The 18,189-nt window shown below is 47.1% G+C and overlaps 2 protein-coding genes across 4 annotated transcripts in view; one reads left to right on the top strand and one right to left on the bottom strand.

Moving 5' to 3' along the window:
- Positions 1–207: 207 nt before the first annotated feature.
- LOC144576525 (uncharacterized) overlaps positions 208–18,189 on the bottom strand; it is a 55,122-nt gene continuing 37,140 nt past the window's right edge. For both annotated transcript variants that reach the window (XR_013531072.1, XM_078360663.1), the window contains exon 4: positions 208–5,354. Coding sequence is in view for 1 of the 2 variants with exons in the window: in XM_078360663.1 (XP_078216789.1) it covers positions 5,207–5,354 (148 nt within the window). In the remaining variant the exon portion in view is untranslated. The remainder of the gene's footprint in view (positions 5,355–18,189) is intronic.
- On the top strand, positions 5,209–14,282 carry LOC103789771 (uncharacterized). 2 transcript variants are annotated; one of them, XM_017967323.4, is made up of 4 exons: positions 5,209–5,371; positions 9,618–9,744; positions 10,234–10,294; positions 11,456–14,281. In XM_017967323.4, exons 1-4 carry the CDS (start codon positions 5,369–5,371, stop codon positions 12,774–12,776), a joined length of 1,512 nt encoding a protein of 503 aa, XP_017822812.1. In that variant the 5' UTR covers positions 5,209–5,368; the 3' UTR covers positions 12,777–14,281. The 2 variants fall into 2 exon arrangements, with proteins under 2 accessions (XP_017822812.1, XP_008985575.1); XM_008987327.5 differs by having other exon boundaries at positions 5,245–5,371; positions 11,453–14,282.

Genomic DNA, 18,189 nt, shown 5'->3' with positions numbered 1-18,189 from the left:
TACTAAAAACACAAAACAAAAATTAGCCGGGCATGGTGACACATGCCTGTAATCCTAGATACTTGGGAAGTTGAGGCAAGAGAATCACTTGAACCCGGGAGGCGGAGGTTGCGGTGAGCCGAGATCGTGCCATTGCACGCTAGCCTGGGCAGCAAGAGTGAAACTCCAACTCAAAAAAAAAAAAAAAAAAAAAAAAAGAATGCCCCTCCCTGCAACACCATCCTTTTTGTTGCTCCCACCAAAACCCCCTACTTTCTCCTTCAGGCGCCACAGCCCTGGCCAGAATCAGCTCCCCCACCCCCTGGCTCCCTGGGCGCTACCTCCTCTCTTTACTTCAGGAGTCGCGTCCCGGGAGCCCCCATCCCCTCCTCCCAGGCTCCAGGCTTTAGAGCCACAGTTGCTGTGGGAGCCTCTTCCACTTCATTCCCCGTCTGCACCCACTCTCGGACCTGCCTGGCAGTTGCAGTTGTTTTCCGGCTGCAGATTCCTCAGCTGCCACGGAGAGGTCGCCTGCAGATTCCTCAGCTGCCACGGAGAGGTCGCCATCTGAGTATTATTCTTCTTCTCCTTTTTTTTTTTTTTTTTTTTTTGGTGTGGTAGGGGGAGGGTGGGGACAGAATCTTGCTCTGGGGCTCTGGGGCCCAGGCTAGAGTGCAGTGGCACGATCTCGGTTCACTGCAACCTCCACATCCCGGGTTCAAGCGATTCTCCTGCCTCAGCCTCTAGAGGAGCTAGGATTACAGATGCCCTCCACCGCGCCCGGCTAAGTTTTGTATTTTTTTTTTTTTGCGACGGAGTTTCGCTCTTGTTACCCAGGCTGGAGTGCAATGGCGCAATCTCGGCTCACCGCAACCTCCGCCTCCGGGGTTCAGGCAATTCTCCTGCCTCAGCCTCCTGAGTAGCTGGGATTACAGGCACTCGCCACCATGCCCAGCTAATTTTTTGTATTTTTTTAGTAGAGATGGGGTTTCACCATGTTGACCAGGATGGTCTCGATCTCTTGACCTCGTAATCCACCCACCTCAGCCTCCCAAAGTGCTGGGATTACAGGCATGAGCCACCGCACCCGGTGAATTTAAATTTTCTTAGAATTGTTTCTCCCCTTCCCTCCCCTCTCCCTTTCTCCTCTCCCTTTCCTTTTTTCCTTCCTTTCGTTTCTTTCTGATGGAGTCTCGTTCTGTCACCCAGGATGGAGTACAGTGGTGCTATCTTGGCTCACTGCAACCTGGGCCTTCCAGGTTCAAGCTATTTGCCCAGCTAATTTTTTTTTTTTTTTTTTTGTATATTTAGTAGAGACGGGGTTTCACCATGTTGACCAGGATGGTCTCGATGTCTTGACCTCGTGATCCACCCGCCTCAGCCTTCCAAAGTACTGGGATTACAGGCATGAGCCACTGCGCCCAGCAATTTTTTAGTATATTTAATAGAGATGGGGTTTCACCATGTTGCCCAGGCTGGTCTCCAGCTCGTGACCTCAAGTGATCCGCCAGCCTCAGCCTCCCAAAGTCCTAGGATTACAGGCCTGAGCCACTGCACCCTGCCTGTTTTTCCTTAGGTCATACATACACACAGGAGGAAAGCAGGGACTCTGCTGATGTCTTATTCACAATTGGGATTGAGGGTGTTTGTCTCTAGCAACTGAGCAATGGGGTGAGAAGCGGCTGAATAACCTGCAGGGGGCAGCAGAGCCCGACGCCAGTGACTCTGCTCAGGCCAGTCTGGAGCTTGCAGAGTAGGAAAGGGTGCTTCCTGGGCAGGCACGCCCTCTCCTGCAGGTGGCCTCCAGCTGCTCAGAACTGGTCCAGAAGGAGTGTGGATTCTAGGAAGTTGCAGAGTCCTGGAAGGCAGGAGACCCACGTGCAGATGGCTCGGGGGTTCTGTCCTATCTGGGGTTGTACCTCGGAAGCCTGGAGCCATTTTCTGGGCAGTGTTTTGGTTTTGGCATGCATAGGGTCTCTGGGGACAGACTGTAATTTGTATATATGAAGAAAATCTGTGAAGGTCAGGCTCAGAGAAGAATTGTTTGGGTTGTGTTATGAACAAAGGGTTTATGAAGTTGACTTTAAGTTAGAATGTCAGAGGTGTCTGAACCAGAGAGAATCCATCCTGAATAGGGGCTGGGTAAAATAAGGGTGAGACCTACTGGGCCGCATTCCAGGGGTTTAGGCATTCTTAGTCACAAGATGAGACAGGGGGACGGCAGGACTGGTATCACAAGATACAGGTCATAAAGATCCCACTGATAAAATGCAGTAAAGAAACCAGCCAAAGCCCACCAAAACCAAGATGGTGACGAAAGTGACCTCTGCCACCCTGGGCAACAGAGTGATACCCCATCTCTACAAAAAATCAGCCCGTTGTAGTGGACTGTGCCTGTAGTCTCAGCTACTCTGGAGGCTGAGCTGGGAGGGTTGCTTGAGCCCGGGAGGCAGAGGCTGCAGGAAGGCAGAGAGGCAGGAGTAAGCTATGATTGCTGCACTCCAGCCTGGGGGAGGGAGTGAGACTTTGTCTCAAATAAAAAGGAAAAAAGGAAAAGAAAGTGACCTCTTGTGGTCTTCATTGCTCATTATTATTATTTTTTGAGACAGAGTCTGGCTCTGTCACCAGGCTAGAGTGCAATGGCGCAATCTCGGCTCACTGCAACCTCTGCCTCCTGGGTTTAAGTGATTCTTCTGCTTTGGCCTCCCAATAGCTGGGAATACAGGCATGTGCCACCACCCCCAGCTAATTTTTGTATTTTTAGTAGAGATGGGGTTTCACCATGTTGGTCAGGATGCTCTCGATCTCTTGACCTCATGATTTGCCCATCTTGGCCTCCCAAAGTGCTGGGATTACAGGTGTGAGCCACTGTGCCCCACCTTCACTGCTTATTATACAATAATTATAATGCATTAGCATGCTAACAGACAGTCCCACCACCACAGTGACAGTTTATAAATGCCATGGCAATGTCCAGAAATTACCCTATGTGGTATATATAACAAGGGGTAGAAACCTCAGTTATGAGAACTGCCTGCCCCTTTCCCAGAACACTCATGAAAAATCCACCCTTGTTTAGCATATAACAAAAAATAACTATAAGTATACTCTGTCGCCGGGCATGGTGGCTCACGCCTGTAATCCCAGCACTTTGGGGGGCCGAAGTGGGTGGATCACGAGGTCAAGAGATCGAGACCATCCTGGTCAACGTGGTGAAATCCTGTCTCTACTAAAAAGAGGAAAAATTAGCTGGGCATGGTGGCATGTGCCTGTAATCCCAGCTACTCAGGAGGCTGAGGCAGGAGAATTGCCTGAACCCAGGAGGCAGAGGTTGCAGTGAGCCGAGATCGCGCCATTGCACTCCAGCCTGGGTAACAAGAGTGAAACTCCGTCTCAAAAAAAAAAAAAAGTATACTCTGTCGAGCAGACCATGCTGCTGCTCTGTCTATGGAGTAGCCATTCCTTTGTTACTTTACTTCTCTAATAAACTTGCTTTTAATTTATGGACTCACCCTGAATTCACTCTTGCATGAGATCCAAGAACTCTCTTTTGGGGTCTAGATTGGTACCCCTTTCTGCTAATAAGATTAAACTGACCTCAGGTGAGAGTTTCCCGCTAATGAAAATGAAGGTCTGGAGGAGGAAGCGTTTCCACACTGTGAGGAGAAGATGGTACATGTGAGGAAGTCTTGGCCATGTCTCATCCCAGTTCCTGCCCCACTGCACGCTATCTGTCTCTCCTCCTGGAGGAGTCCTGCTCTGAGAAAACGAGATGGCTTTGTGGGGATGATAGACTCTTGGTGTCCTAAAGGTTTGCTGAAAACTAATTGATCCGAGGCAGATTGACTAATAGAAAAGAAGGCATGCAAATTTATTTAACATGTATATTCGGGAGTCTTCAGAATGAAGACCCACCAGCAATAAAACAGAGAAGCTTAAATAGCAACCTGAGGTCAGTAAATTAGGTTTAGTAGCAAGACAGCTTAGTAGAGTGAGAAAGGAAGAGGCTGAGCTAGCAAAGGTGGACTGTTATGTAGATGATGTCTCTCCACAGACTTTTTTCCTTTTTTTTTTTTTTGTGAGATGGAGTCTTGCTCTATTGCCCAGGCTGGAATGCAATGGTGAGATCTCGGCTCACTGAAACCTCTGCCTCCCAGGTTCAAGCGATTTTCCTGCCTCAGCCTCCTGAGTAGCTGGGATTACAGGTATGTACCACCACACCTGGCTTATTATTTATTTATTTATTTTGAGACGGAGTTTCGCTCTTGTTACCCAGGCTGGAGTGCAATGGCAAGATCTCAGCTCACCGCAACCTCCGCCTTCTGGGTTCAAGCAATTCCCCTGCCTCAGCCTCCTGAGTAGCTGGGATTACAGGCACGCGCCACTATGCCCAGCTAATTTTTTGTGTTTTTAGTAGAGACGGGGTTTCACCATGTTGACCAGGATGGTCTCGATCTCTTGACCTCGTGATCCACCCGCCTCGGCCTCCCAAAGTGCTGGGATTACAGGCTTGAGCCACCGTGCCCGGCTATTTATTTATTTTTAAAAGATGGGGTTTTACCATGATGGCCAGGCTGGTCTGATCTCAGGTGATCCACCCACCTCGGCCTCCCAAAGTGCTAGGATTATAGGCGTGAGCCACCGCGCCGGGCCTAAAATATGTCAAACTCTCAATAGCTTTTAGATAAGGGAAAGGAAAAGAAGGGGCGGAGGGTAGTGCTTCATTAACGGAGATTCTCTACAGATGCAAATTTCCCTCTCAAAAGACAGTTTTGCAAGGCCACCTTTTGTTTGCTGGCCAAGCAGCAGCCATTTCAAAATTGTCAAAGAAATATATTTTGGCAGGGCAGTATTTTGGGGCAAAATATTTTAATGTCTTTCACCTTTTCCGGACTTTGAGTCTGGAATCCCCTGTACCATTATGTCCTGTGCAGGAAGAAGGAGCAGGGACAGCCCACGGAGTGAGGAAGACGACAATGCCCCATCTACCAATTCGGAGCAAGTTTGGCGGAAAGCAAATATTCAAAGAAAAGGAGGCAGGAAGGGAGCTGACCTTGGAAGGTGTGGCTAGAAGCCGCTAATTCGGATCTGCAGGTCCAGCTCACCCAGGGCTTCTGCTGTCAATCAGCGAAGGCGGCGAGGTCTAGACCCTTATCCAATCAGCGGCGCTGGGGCGGGGCCCTGCCAACTGTCCTCCGGGGAAGGGGAGGTTGCATTCCTGCTCTCTTCACTCCGGGAGTTGGTCGCGCCAGTGGAGGTCTGAGGCTTTACTGCTCCGAGAGGGACCAGTTACTTCACGCGTAGCTGTTGTCGCTCTGTCGACTGCACTGTGACCTGCACAGTTCGCGGGACCTTTAGAGAGGACACCGGGATACCTGCAAGCCAGGAAATGGTGAGTAGGCAGGGCTGGGGGTCCCAAGGCGAAAGCAGGGGCTGGGTGCAACCGAGTGGAAACCGCTGTGGCGGGACCCGGGCCTCCCTGCGGCGACTCTGGGGTCTGGACACAGTCCCTCTGGCGCAGCTCCGCACTCGGTCCCTTCAGCCGCTGGGTGGGGCTGGGCCGGCAGCCGGGACCCCGAGCGTCCTGTCCCGTCCCTGCGCGGCGACTACGGTCCCCGTCCCGGCCCCGGAGCCTTCTCTGGGCAGCTCCGCGCCCGCAGCCCCGCGTCTACCCAGATTGTGCGGGGACCACGGGAGGGTCATGAAGGGATCCTGCCTCGGGTGTGGGTTTCTTGTGGGAGGAGCGGTGTGCTGTGGGGTCCCTGGTTCGTTTTTTTCTTCAGGGAAAAATTAAACCGAGGCACAGTTATAAGTTAGAGTTTATTAGGGCCGGGCGCGGTGGCTCACGCCTGTAATCCCAGCATTTTGGGAGACCGAGGCGGTGGATCGCCTGAGGTCAGGAGTTCGAGACCAGTCTGCCCAACATAGTGAAACTCCATCTCTACTAAAAATACAAAAAATTAGCTGGGCGTGGTAGCATATGCCTTTAATCCCAGCTACTCCGGAGGCTGAGGCAGGAGAATCGCTCGAACCCTGGAGCCAGAGGTTTCAGTGAGCCAAGATTGTGCCACTGCACTCCAGCCTGGGCGACAGAGCGAACTCTGACAAAAAAAAAAAAAAATTAGAGTTTTTTTTAGAAAACATAGATTTTTTTTTGAGATGGAGTTTCGCTGTTGTTACCCAGGCTGGAGTGCAATGGCACGATCTCGGCTCACCGCAACCTCCACCTCCTGGGTTCAGGCAATTCTCCTGCCTCAGCCTCCCAAGTAGCTGGGACTACAGGCACGCACCACCATGCCCAGCTAATTTTTGTATTTTTAGTAGAGACGGGGTTTCACCTTGTTGACCAGGATGGTCTCAATCTCTTGACCTCGTGATCCACCCACCTCGGCCTCCCAAAGTGCTGGGATTATAGGCGTGAGCCACGGCGCCCAGCCTTATTATTATTATTTTTTAAGACGGGGTTTCACCATGTTGGTCAGGCTGGTCTTGAACTCCCGACCTCAGGTGATCCACCCGCCTAGGCCTCCAAAGCGCTTGGATTACAGGCGTGAGCCACCACGCCCGGCCTTATTAATTTTTTTTTGAGATGGCACCTGTAATCCCAGCTACTGGGAGGCGGAGGCAGGAGAATTGCTTGGACCCGGGAGGGGGGAGGTTGCAGCAAGCCAAAATCCCACCATTGCACTCCAGCCTGAGCTACAAGAGCAAAACTCCATCTCAAAAAAGAAAAAAAGTCATGGGCTCAGTTTTCTGCAATTAAATTCTTGGCTGGGTGCAGTTCCTCATGCCTGTAATTTCAGCACTCTGGCTGAAGCAGGAGTATCCCTTGAGGCCAGGAGTTGGAGACCAGCTTTGATAACAGCAAGACGCTGTCTCTAGAAAAGAAAAATTCAAAAAAATTAGCCAGGCATTGTAGCACCTGGCTGTAGTCCCAGCTACTGGGAGGCTGAGGTAGGAGGATCGCTTGAGCCTAGGAGTTGGAGTCTGCAGTGAGTGAATACCCTACTGCAGTCCAGCCATGGTGAAAGAATGAGATGCTATATCAAAAAAGAAAGTTAAGTTCCTTCTTATATAGGCAAAAAAAAAAAAAATTTAATTGGTGCAACAATTAGTACAACTTAATTAATTGTACAATTTAATACAACTCATTGGTACAACTACATTAATTATACAATTTAATTGGTTACAGTTTTTTTTTTTGAGACAAGAGTCTCGCTTTTTCACCCAGGCTGGAGTTCCAGTGGAGTGATCTCGGCTCACTGCAACCTCTGCTTCCTGGGTTCGAGCAATTCTCCCAGCTCATTAATTCAGCCTCCTGAATAGCTGGGATTACAGGTGCCCACCATCACGCCTGGCTAATTTTTGCAGTTTTAGTAGAGACGGGTTTCATTCACCATGTTGGTCAGACTGGTCATGCACTCCTGATCTTCTGATCTGCCCGCCTCAGTCTCTTCAAATGCTGGGATTACAGGCGTGAACCGCCTTTTTTTTTTTTTTTTTTTAAGATGGAGTTTCCCTGTTGTTACCCAGACTGGAGTGCAATGGCATGATCTCGGCTCACTGCAACCTCCGCCTTTTGGGTTCAGGCAATTCTCCTGCCTCAGCCTCTCGAGTAGCTGGGACTACGGGCGCGCACCACCATGCCCAGCTAATTCTTGTATTTTTAGTAGAGATGGGGTTTCACCTTTTTGACCAGGATGGTCTCGATCTCTTGACCTCGTGATCCACCCGCCTTGACCTCCCAAAGTGCTGGGATTATAGGCGTGACCCACCGCATCCGGCCCGCCCTTTTCTTTTTTTTTGTAGTTAGTACTTTTTCTTTTTTTTTTTTTTTTGAGACGGAGTTTCGCTGTTGTCACCCAGACTGGCGTGCAATGGCAGGATCTCGGCTCACCGCAACCTCCGCCTTCTGGGTTCAAGCAATTCTCCTGCCTCAGCCTCCCAAGTAGCTGGGACTACAGGCGCACACCACCATGCCCAGCTAATTTTTGTATTTTTAGTAGAGACGAGGTTTCACCTTGTTGACCAGGATGGTCTCGATCTCTTGACCTCGTGATCCACCCACCTCGGCCTCCCGAAGTGCTGGGATTATAGGCGTGAGCCACCGCGCCCGGCCCCCTGTAGTTAGTACTTTTTCTTTGCAAGAGGTTTTTATTTCTTTTCTTATTTAAAAAAGTGAATTGAACATTTCTAGCTTCAAAAGATGTGATGGCAGTAAAGTCTTTGTGTGAGAAAAGTAAGAGGGAAGTTGGTTTTTTTCCTTAAATCCAGTTTCTGTGGAAGGGAAGTTAGTCTTTAATGAAGTCAATCCTCAATCCGTAAGAGGGAAAGGGTCTTTGATGACTTGCTTCAATCATTTAAAGTATTTTACAGAACAATACAGATAAGGAAGAAGGCTAATCTGTAATCAGGGAAATGAAGGTTCCAGCGGCCTTTGTTACCACTGCCTGTTAGATGACTAACCCCCAGAATAAAATTCCTTTAAACCTTAAGATAAAGTTCCAGCATCGTGGGCGGGGCTAGCGCCCGGGGCGTCCGCGGCGTAGCCCCGCCTCCATTAAGAAAAAAGAGTTCTAGCATCTTAAATTTTTGAATTACTTGTTTTCACAGTCTGTACAGGTGAAAACTCTTGGTTATGTAGTCAGAGATTAACTGACCTATTGTGCCTGGTTAAGCCTAAGTTTCATTTCCCTATAAATTAATTAGTAAGTCATTAGTGTTATTGTTTCCTTAGGCCACCTAGTGTCACATAAATTAGAAATTTATGTGAATTACATTTGAATTTGACTTCTGTATGATTGTGGAGGGTCTTGGTGTTCTATAGCCAGTTCAGTTTAATTGCTTCTTATTTAAATTTTTAACACTTCCTGGGGAAATTGTTTTTTCTCTGCATTTTCCAAATATATGGGAAGCAGTATCTTAAATCCTCCACCCTGTTAGTCTTGCCTGCCTCTTTGAGGGCTTGCAGTAAAATCCTACATTTTCAGTTCCTTTCCCACATTTCCACCACATTTCCAAACACCAATTCCCCTTCTTTGATTCAAAATATTATCTTTTTTTTTTTTTTTTTGGAGACGGAGTTTCGCTCTTGTTTACCCAGGCTGGAGTACAATGGCGCGATCTCGGCTCACCGCAACCTCCGCCTCCTGGGTTCAAGCAATTCTCCTGCCTCAGCCTCCCGAGTAGCTGGGACTGCAGGCACGCGCCACCATGCCCAGCTAATTTTTGTATTTATAGTAGAGACAGGGTTTCACCTTGTTGACCAGGATGGTCTCAATCTCTTGACCTCGTGATCCACCCACCTCGGCCTCCCGAAGTGCTGGGATTATAGGCGTGAGCCACCGCGCCTGGCTATTTTTATTTTTATTTATTTTTCTGTTACGGAGTCTTGCTCTGTCACCCAGGCTGGAGTGCAGTGGCATGATCTTGGCTCACTATAACCTCCGCCTCCCAGCCTCGTGAAAATTATGTTATCGAAGAAAGTGAGTGTAAACAGAGAGTAAGGGGTCTGATTACCAAGTCATGGAATAAATGTTTGGAGTCCATGGCATCCTGAGAACTTCCTACAAACAAAGTATAGGACCCCACTGCTGTCAGCCTCACTTATCCTGCTGTCCACATGTGGGATTTTTCAGGATTCAGTGGCCTTCGAGGATGTGGCTGTGAACTTCACCCAGGAGGAATGGGCTTTGCTGGATCGTTCCCAGAAGAAACTCTACAGGGAAGTGATGCAGGAAACCTTGAGGAACCTGACCTCCATAGGTAAGAGGTGAATTACTTCCCTCAGTGAATTAGAAATCAGGTGTTTCTAGCTCATCAGTGCTGTGGAGTGATTTGGAATACGGAAAGGGAATACTTTTTGTTTTTTTTGAGACAGAGTCTCCCTCTGTCGTGTAGGCTGGAGTGCAGTGGCGTGATCTCGGCTCACTGCAACCTCTGCCTCCTGGGCTCAAGTGATTCTCCTGTCTCAGCCTCCCGAGAAGCTGGAATTACAGGCACCTGTCCCTACACCCAGCTAATTTTTGTATTTCTAGTAGAGATGGGGTTTCACCATCTTGGCCAGGCTGGTCTTGAACTCCTGACCTTATGATCCCCCCCACCTCGGCCTCCCAGAGTGCTTGGATTACAGGCATGAGCCACCATGCTTTGAATAAATGAGGCACTGGTGCAATGAGCGATGAACATAGAATCAAGAAACTTTTTTATAATTTTATACTAATTCAGGACTATTTTTCTGGGTTTGCATTTTAGGAAAAACATGGAGCAACCAGAATGCTGAAGAAAGGCATCAGAATCCCAGGAGAAATCTAAGGTAACTAGTACTTTCAAGAGAAAATAATGTCTCTCTAGACAATCTTAGAATGGAAGAAGAAAATGTTAAAAAGAAGCAAACACTACTGGCCGGGCACGGTGGCTCATGCCTGTAATCCCAACACTTTAGGAGGCTGAGGCGGGCAGATCACAAGGTCAGGAGTTTGAGACCAGCCTGGCCAACATGGTGAAACCCCATCTCTACTAAAGATACACAAAAATTAGCCAGGTGTGGTGGTACGTGCCTATAATACCGGCTACTTGGGAGACTGAGGTAGAAGAATAGCTTGAACCTAGGAGGCTGAGGTTACAGTGAGCCGAGATTGCGCTATTGCATTCCAACCTGGGTGACAGGGTGAGACTCTGTCTCAAGTAGAAAAGAAAACATAAGAAATAAACCTAGTTTCAGCATATTTATTCTTAGAAAAGTTTCCCTAAAAACATGTAAAGCATATAAACTTCACCTTCCAGGTTCAAATGATTTTCCTTCCTCACTCTCCCAAGTAGCTGAGATTATAGGTGTGCGCTAAGTTTTGTGTCTTTAGTAGAGACAGAGTTTTGCCATGTTGGCCAGGCTGTCTTGAACTCCTACCTCAGGTGATCCACCTGCCTTGGCCTCCCAAAGTGCTGGGATTACAGGTGTGAGCCAGCGTGCCCAGCCTCAATATTAACTATTTTTGATAAGAGATGGCTGGGCCTTCTTGTATAGCATGTGGTCCCTTCATGTTCACACAGTTCAGACAGGACAGAAAGCCTACACTTTGCTGGGCATTGTTAAAAATGGAAGTGCAGGGCTGGGCATGGTGGCTCACGCCTGTAATCCCAGTGCTTTGGGAGGGCGAGGTGGGCAGATCATGCAGTCAGGAGTTTGAGAGCAGCCTGGCCAACATGGTTGAAAGCCCATCTCTATTAAAAAGACAAAATATTAGCTGGGTGTGGTAGTGGGTGCCTGTAATCCCAGCTACTCAGGAGTCTGAGGCAGGAGAATCACTTGAACCTGGGAGGCAGAGGTTGCAGTGATCCGAGACCGTGCCACTGCGCTCCAGCTTGGACGACAGAGCGAGACTTCATCTTAGAAAAAAAAAATGCAAGTACAATACTTAGAAGTGAATTAAAATTAGTGATAAATCCATTATAATGTGCTTTTCATTGTTCACAGAAGACTTATAGGAGAGAGACTCTTTCAAAGTAAAGAAAGTCATCAGCATGCAGAAGTTTTGACCCAGGTTCCAGATGACATGTGGAGGAAGAAAACTCCTCCTGGAGTAAAATCATATGAAAACGGTGTGTGTGGAGAAATCAGCATGGGTCTTTCTTCCTTTAATAGGCACCTCAGAGCCTTCAATTATTCCAGTAGCCTTGCGATATATGGAAGAACTCACACTGGGCAAAAGCCTTATGAATGTAAGGAATGTGGAAAAGCATTCAGGTTTCCCAGTTCTGTTCGTAGACATGAAAAAATCCACTCTGCAAAAAAACCCTTTGAATGTAAGCAATGTGGGAAAGCATTATCTTATCTAGTAAGCTTTCAAACACACATGAGAATGCACACTGGAGAGAGGCCTCATAAATGTAACATATGTGGGAAAGCCTTTTTTTCTCCGAGTTCATTAAAAAGACACGAGAAAACTCACACTGAAGAGAAACGCTATAAATGCAAGCAATGTGGTAAAGCCTTCAATTGTCCCAGTTCCTTTCAATATCATGAAAGGACTCACAGTGGAGAGAAACCCTATGAGTGTAAGCAATGTGGGAAAGCGTTCAGATCTGTCAAGTACCTGCGAGTGCATGAAAGAAAACACACTGGAGAGAAACCTTATGAGTGTAAGCTATGTGGTAAGGCCTTTATTTCTTCCACTTCCTTTCGCTATCATGAAAAGACTCACACTGGAGAGAGACCGTACAAATGTAAGAAATGTGAGAAAGCCTTCAGTTATGTCAAGGATCTTCGAGTACATGAAAGGACACACACTGGAGAGAAACCCTATGAATGTAAACAATGTAAGAAAACCTTTACTTCTTCTAATTCTTTTCACTATCATCAAAGGACTCACACTGGAGAGAAACCCTATGAGTGTAAGCACTGTGGGAAAGCTTTCAGATCTGCCTCAATCCTTCAAAAGCACATAAGAACTCACACAGGAGAGAAACCATATGGATGTAAGCAATGTGGTAAAGTCTTCACAGTTGCCTCACAACTTAAAATGCATGAAAGGACTCACACAGGAGAGAAACCCTATGAGTGTAAGCAATGTGGAAAAGCCTTCATTTCTTCCAATTCCATTCGCTATCATAAAAGGACTCACACTGGAGAGAAACCCTACAAATGTAAACAATGTGGAAAAGCTTTCATTTCTTCCAACTCTTTTCTCTATCATGAAAGGATTCACACTGGAGAGAAACCCTATGAGTGTAAGCAATGCGGTAAAGCCTTTAGATCTGCCTCAATCCTTCAAAAGCATGTAAGGACTCACACTGGCTAGAAACTATGGATATAAGCAATATGGTAAAACTCTTTGAAAGTAAACAGTCTTTATATGGACTCAAAACTTCAAATACATGGAAGGACTTACTTTAGAGACAACCTGTAAGTAATCTCAGCATTTTGGAAAGCCAAGACAGGAGGATTGCTTAAGCTGAACAGGTCGAGACAGCTTGGGTAACATGGTGAGACTGTATCTCCATTACATAATAAAATAGGGCCGGGCGCGGGCGCGGTGGCTCAAGCCTGTAATCCCAGCACTTTGGGAGGCCGAGGCAGGTGGATCATGAGGTCAAGAGATCAAGACCATCTCGGTCAACATGGTGAAACCCTGTCTCTACTAAAAATACAAAAAATTAGCTGGGCATGGTGGCGCATGCCTGTAATCCCAGCTACTCAGGAGGCTGAGGCAGGAGAATTGCCTGAACCCAGGAGGCAGAGGTTGCAGTGAGCCAAGATGGCGCCATTGCACTCCAGCCTGGGTAACAAGAGCGAAATTCCGCCTCAAAAATAAATAAATAAATAAATAAAATGAAATATATATTCCGCCTCAAAAATAAATAAATAAATAAATAAAATGAAAAATATATATATTTTGAAACATAACATTTAAAATGCAAAAGTAAAATATATGGGATATTTATATACATACATGTATGTGTGTGTGTGTATGTGTGTGTGTGTGTGCGTGTGTGTGTGTGTCTGTTTGGGAGACAGGGTGTCCCTCTGTTACCCAGGTTGAAGTTCAGTGGTGCAATCAGTTTGCTATAGCCTTGAACTCTAGGGCTCAAATTACCCTCCTACCTTAGCCTTCTGAGTACCTAGGACTACAAACAGGTACCACCATTCTCAGCTTATTTTTTATTCGTTTCATAGAGACATGGTCTCATTCCATTGCTCAGCCAACACCTAGCCTTGAACAGTCCTTCCACCTTATTTTCCAAAATACTGATTACAGCTGTGAGATACTCTACCTGGCTGATAAAAAATATTCTGAAAAATTAACTTTATGCTATCTGTGAAGGTATATATCCTTATGATAAACAGTTTTGATTTAAAAAAAGGAAACTACTTCTTTCCTACATGAAAGTGAGAAAGATGTGGGAGAAGGCCTATTTCCAGCCAACCAGAGCCCCAGGACTATGATCAAGTTGCCTTGTCCTGGAAAGCCAGGCATTTACACTGGGGTTTGAAGTGATGTGGAAAAAGGCTTTTATTGCAGGAACCCCAAAAATGAGGGCCACACAGGTATCAAGTCTTAAATCCTGACCTCCCCCACTAGATTTCAGGCAGGGATTTTTAGAAGCCGGGGTAAATTTTAGGAATGCAGATGCTACAGGCAAAATTAAAAATCAAGACATGGAGTTTACTCATTGGTTTAGGCTTGGAAGGATATTTTAAAGCTGGGGCTTAAAGATTTTATGATTTGCAATTGGTTAGGGAAGAAAAGCTTTGCTTAAAATTTGGGGGTCAAGCCAGGCGTGGTGGCTCAAACCTGTAATCCCAGCACTTTGGGAGGCCAAGGCGGGTGGATCACGAGGTCAAGAGATCAAGACCATCCTGGTCAACATGGTGAAACCCCATCTCTACTAAAAATACAAAAAATTAGCTGGGCATGGTGGCGCGTGCCTGTAATTCCAGCTCCTCAGGAGGCTGAGGCAGGAGAATTGCCTGAACCCAGGAGGCAGAGGTTGCGGTGAGCCGAGATTGCGCCATTGCACTCCAGCCTGGGTAACAAGAGCAAAAACTGTCTCAAAAAAATAAAATAAAATAAAATTTGGGGGTCAGTAGAAAAATGTTCCTGGATAGAGGAAGTGATTTTTTACCAGCCCTTCAGAAGAAACACAGAACAAAGGAGGAAAATTAGAGTGCAGTCTTCACTTATGCTTTTTTTTTTTTTTTTTTTTTTGAGACAAAGTTTCGCTCTTGTTACCCAGGCTGGAGTGCAATGGTGCGATCTCGGCTCACCGCAACCTCCGCCTCCTGGGTTCAGGCAATTCTCCTGCCTCAGCCTCCTGAGTAGCTGGGATTACAGGCACGCGCCACCATGCCCAGCTAATTTTTTGTATTTTTAGTAGAGATGGGGTTTCACCATGCTGACCAGGATGGTCTCGATCTCTTGACCTCGTGATCCACCCGCCTCGGCCTCCCAAAGTGCTGGGATTACAGGCGTGAGCCACCGCTCCCGGCCACTTCTGCTTTATCTAGTGTCTCAGTACTAGGGAATTCCTTCAGTGGGAGTCCAAGGCTTTGAATGACAACTTAGGGACAAATTCAAGGGTGTTATCCTTAGTTTTTTTGCTTAGTTTGTTTTGTTTGACACAAGTCTCCATCTGTCACTTAGGCTGGAGTGCAGTGGCTTGATCACTGCTCACTGCAGCCTACATCTCCCAGGTCCATGGGACTACAAGTGTGAGCCACCACACCCAACTAATTTTTTTTTTTGAGACATAGTCTTGCTCTGTCTCCCAAGTTTGAGTGCAATGGCAAGATCATGGCTCACTACAACCTCTGCCTCCTGGGTTCAAGGGATTCTCTGCCTCTCAAGTAGCTGGGATTAGTAGAGACAGGGTTTCATCATCTTGTCCAGGCTGGTCTTGAACTCCTAAACTTGTGATCCACCCCGCCTCGGCCTCCCAAAGGGCTGAGATTACAGGCATAAGCCACCATGCCCGGCCCCACATCTATCTAATAATTTTTTGTAGAGACCTGGTCTCCCTATGTTGTCCACAGTGCTCTGGAATTCCTGAGTTCAAACAGTTCTCCTGCCTTGGCCTCCCAAAGTGGTGGAATTATAGACAAGAGCCACCATGCCAGCTATCCTAAGTTTTCATAGGGAAAGCAAACATTTCTGAATTCTTAACTTTTTTGGCTATTGTGTTAAGCTATTATTTTATTGTTTAGTAAGTTGCATATTTATTTCTGGGACTAGTTTGGTATGTGGAATTTCTTTTTTTTTTTTTTTGAGACAGAGTCTCACCCAGGCTGGAGTGCAGTGGCGCGATCTTGGCTCACTGCAACCTCTGCCTCAGCCTCCTGAGTAGCTAGGATTACAGGCGCCCGTCACCACACATGCCTAGCTAACTTTTGTGTTTTTAGTACAGACAGGGCTTCACCATTTTGGCCAGGTTGGTCTTGAACTCCTGACCTTGTGATCCACCCACCTTGGCCTCTCAATGTGTTGGGATTACAGGCCTGAGCCACTGTTCCTGGCTGGTATGTGGAATTTCTTATTAAGAAATTTTATAAGTTGTTAAAGTTTTAAGGCTTGGCATCCACTGGCCTATATGTTTTTTGAGACAGAGTTTCGCTCTTATTGCCCAGTCTGGAGTGCAGTGGTGTGATCTCAGCTCACTGCAACCTCTGCCTCCCGGATTCAAGCAATTCTCTTGCCTCAGCCTCCTGAATAGCTGGGATTACAGGCCCCCCCGCCGCCACACCCAGCTAATCTTTTGTATTTTAAATAGAGACAGGATTTCACTGTTGGTCAGGCTGGTCTCGAACTCCTGATTATAGGTGTGAGCCAGCACACCTGGCCTCCCCTGGCCTTTAAATTGAAGGTCACAGCTTTATCTTAAGGAGAGCCCTCAAGCTCCCAGTGGACTCTCTTCTGTAGGGGGCTTTGCTCTGCAGCCTTGAGTTAATTTCAGCTCTGCTGCTTTGTCTTGTGGGAGGTAGTGCTGCTTTAGGCTTTCATAAAATTACTCTTCTACTGCCACACATCTGGAGTGGCACTCTAGGGCTAAGAACGGCTCCAGCAGAGGTAAACCCATCCCTCTGCCCCATGTGTTGAGTACTCAGTGAGGTCATAGCATCATTCTTGCCGAGAGCGGTGGATGTGCTGCAGCTCCCAGGCTGCTGAGTGCCACTTTATTCCTTTTCTAGACTGGTGCTTGCCTTTGGAGGAGTCCAGTGAGAAAGGTTCTACTTTTTTGAGTTAGAAACAATTTTTTACTCAAGATGGCACACTCGTCTCATGATTTGTGTTTGGGAATATCATCAAAAACCTGTGCAGCACACTGGTTAGGTGGAAAAGAAAAAAATAAGAAAAAACTGCGCAAGGATAAGACAGGAATTCAAAGGCCAAGTACCACTTTAATGTCCAGGTCAAAAATTACTGCAAGACACAAAAGCTTCAGAATTTGCCTGTCCAGGCAAGGGCTGTGGGACACTCTAAAGAAAAGACATGACTTGTTCATTTTGCAGAAACCTCGTATCTACCTCTGTATTAGAAATTTCTGGGAAAGGCCAGGCACGGTGGCTCACGCCTATAATCCTAGCACTTTGGGAGGCCAAGGTGGGTGGATCACCTGAGGTCAGGAGTTCAAGACCAGCCTGGCCATCATGGTGAAACCCCATCTTTGAAAAAAAAAAGAAAAATTTCTGGGAAAGATGAATGTTTTTTAAAACATCTGGCCGGGCGTGGCAGCTCAGGCCTGTAATCCCAGAACTTTGGGAGGCTGAGGCGGGCAGATCACGAGGTCAAGAGCTCGAGACCATCCTGGCCAACATGGTGAAACCCCGTCTCAACTAAAAAAATATAAAAATTAGGGCCGGATGCAGTGGCTCACGCCTATAATCCCAGCACTTTGGGAGGCTGAGGCGGGTGGATCATGAGATCAAGAGATCGAGACCATCCTGGTCAACAAGGTGAAACCCCGTCTCTACTAAAAATAAAAATATTAGCTGGGCGTGGTGGTGCGCGCCTGTAGTCCCAGCTGCTTGGGAGGCTGAGGCAGGAGAATTGCTTGAACCCAGGAGGCAGAGATTGCAGTGAGCCAAGATGGCGCCACTGCACTCCAGACTGGCGCCTGGCGACAAAACAAGACTCTTCCTTAAAAAGAAAAACAAAAAACGTGGGTTTGGGAATTATTAAAAAATGAGAACAAACGAGAATTTCTATTATATAGATCTGGTAGAAAGTCTCAAATCACATTTAGGTACAATTTTTTTGTGTGTGTGTGTCTTGCTCTGTTACCAAGGCTAGAGTGAAGTGACGGGATCTCCACTCATTGCAACCTCTGCCTCCCAGATTCAAGTGATTCTCCTGCCTCAGCCTCTTGAGTAGCTGGATTAGTGGCTCACGCCTGTAATACCAGCACTTCAGGAGGCCAAGGTGGGTTGATTGCCTGAGTTCAGGGGTTCGAGACCAGCCTGGGCAACACGGTTGAAACCCTGTCTCCAATAAACAAACAAAATTTTTAAATAATCAAAAACTAGAAATGAGGGCCAGGCATAGTAGCTCATGCCTATAATCAATCCCAGCACTTTGTGGGAGGTCAAGGTAAGCGGATCGCTGGAGCCCAGGAGTTTAAGACCAGCCTGGGCAACATAGTGAAAATTTGTCTCTACAAAATAACAAAAATTAGCCAGGCATGGTGGCATGCGCCTGTGGTCCCAGCAACTCAAGAGGC

Source organism: Callithrix jacchus, chromosome 22 (assembly GCF_049354715.1).
Source record: "Callithrix jacchus isolate 240 chromosome 22, calJac240_pri, whole genome shotgun sequence".
In the NCBI taxonomy this organism is placed as follows: domain Eukaryota; kingdom Metazoa; phylum Chordata; class Mammalia; order Primates; family Cebidae; genus Callithrix; species Callithrix jacchus.
The sequence above is the reverse complement of the archived record's forward strand: the minus strand, read 5'-3'. Positions and strand labels throughout refer to the sequence as shown.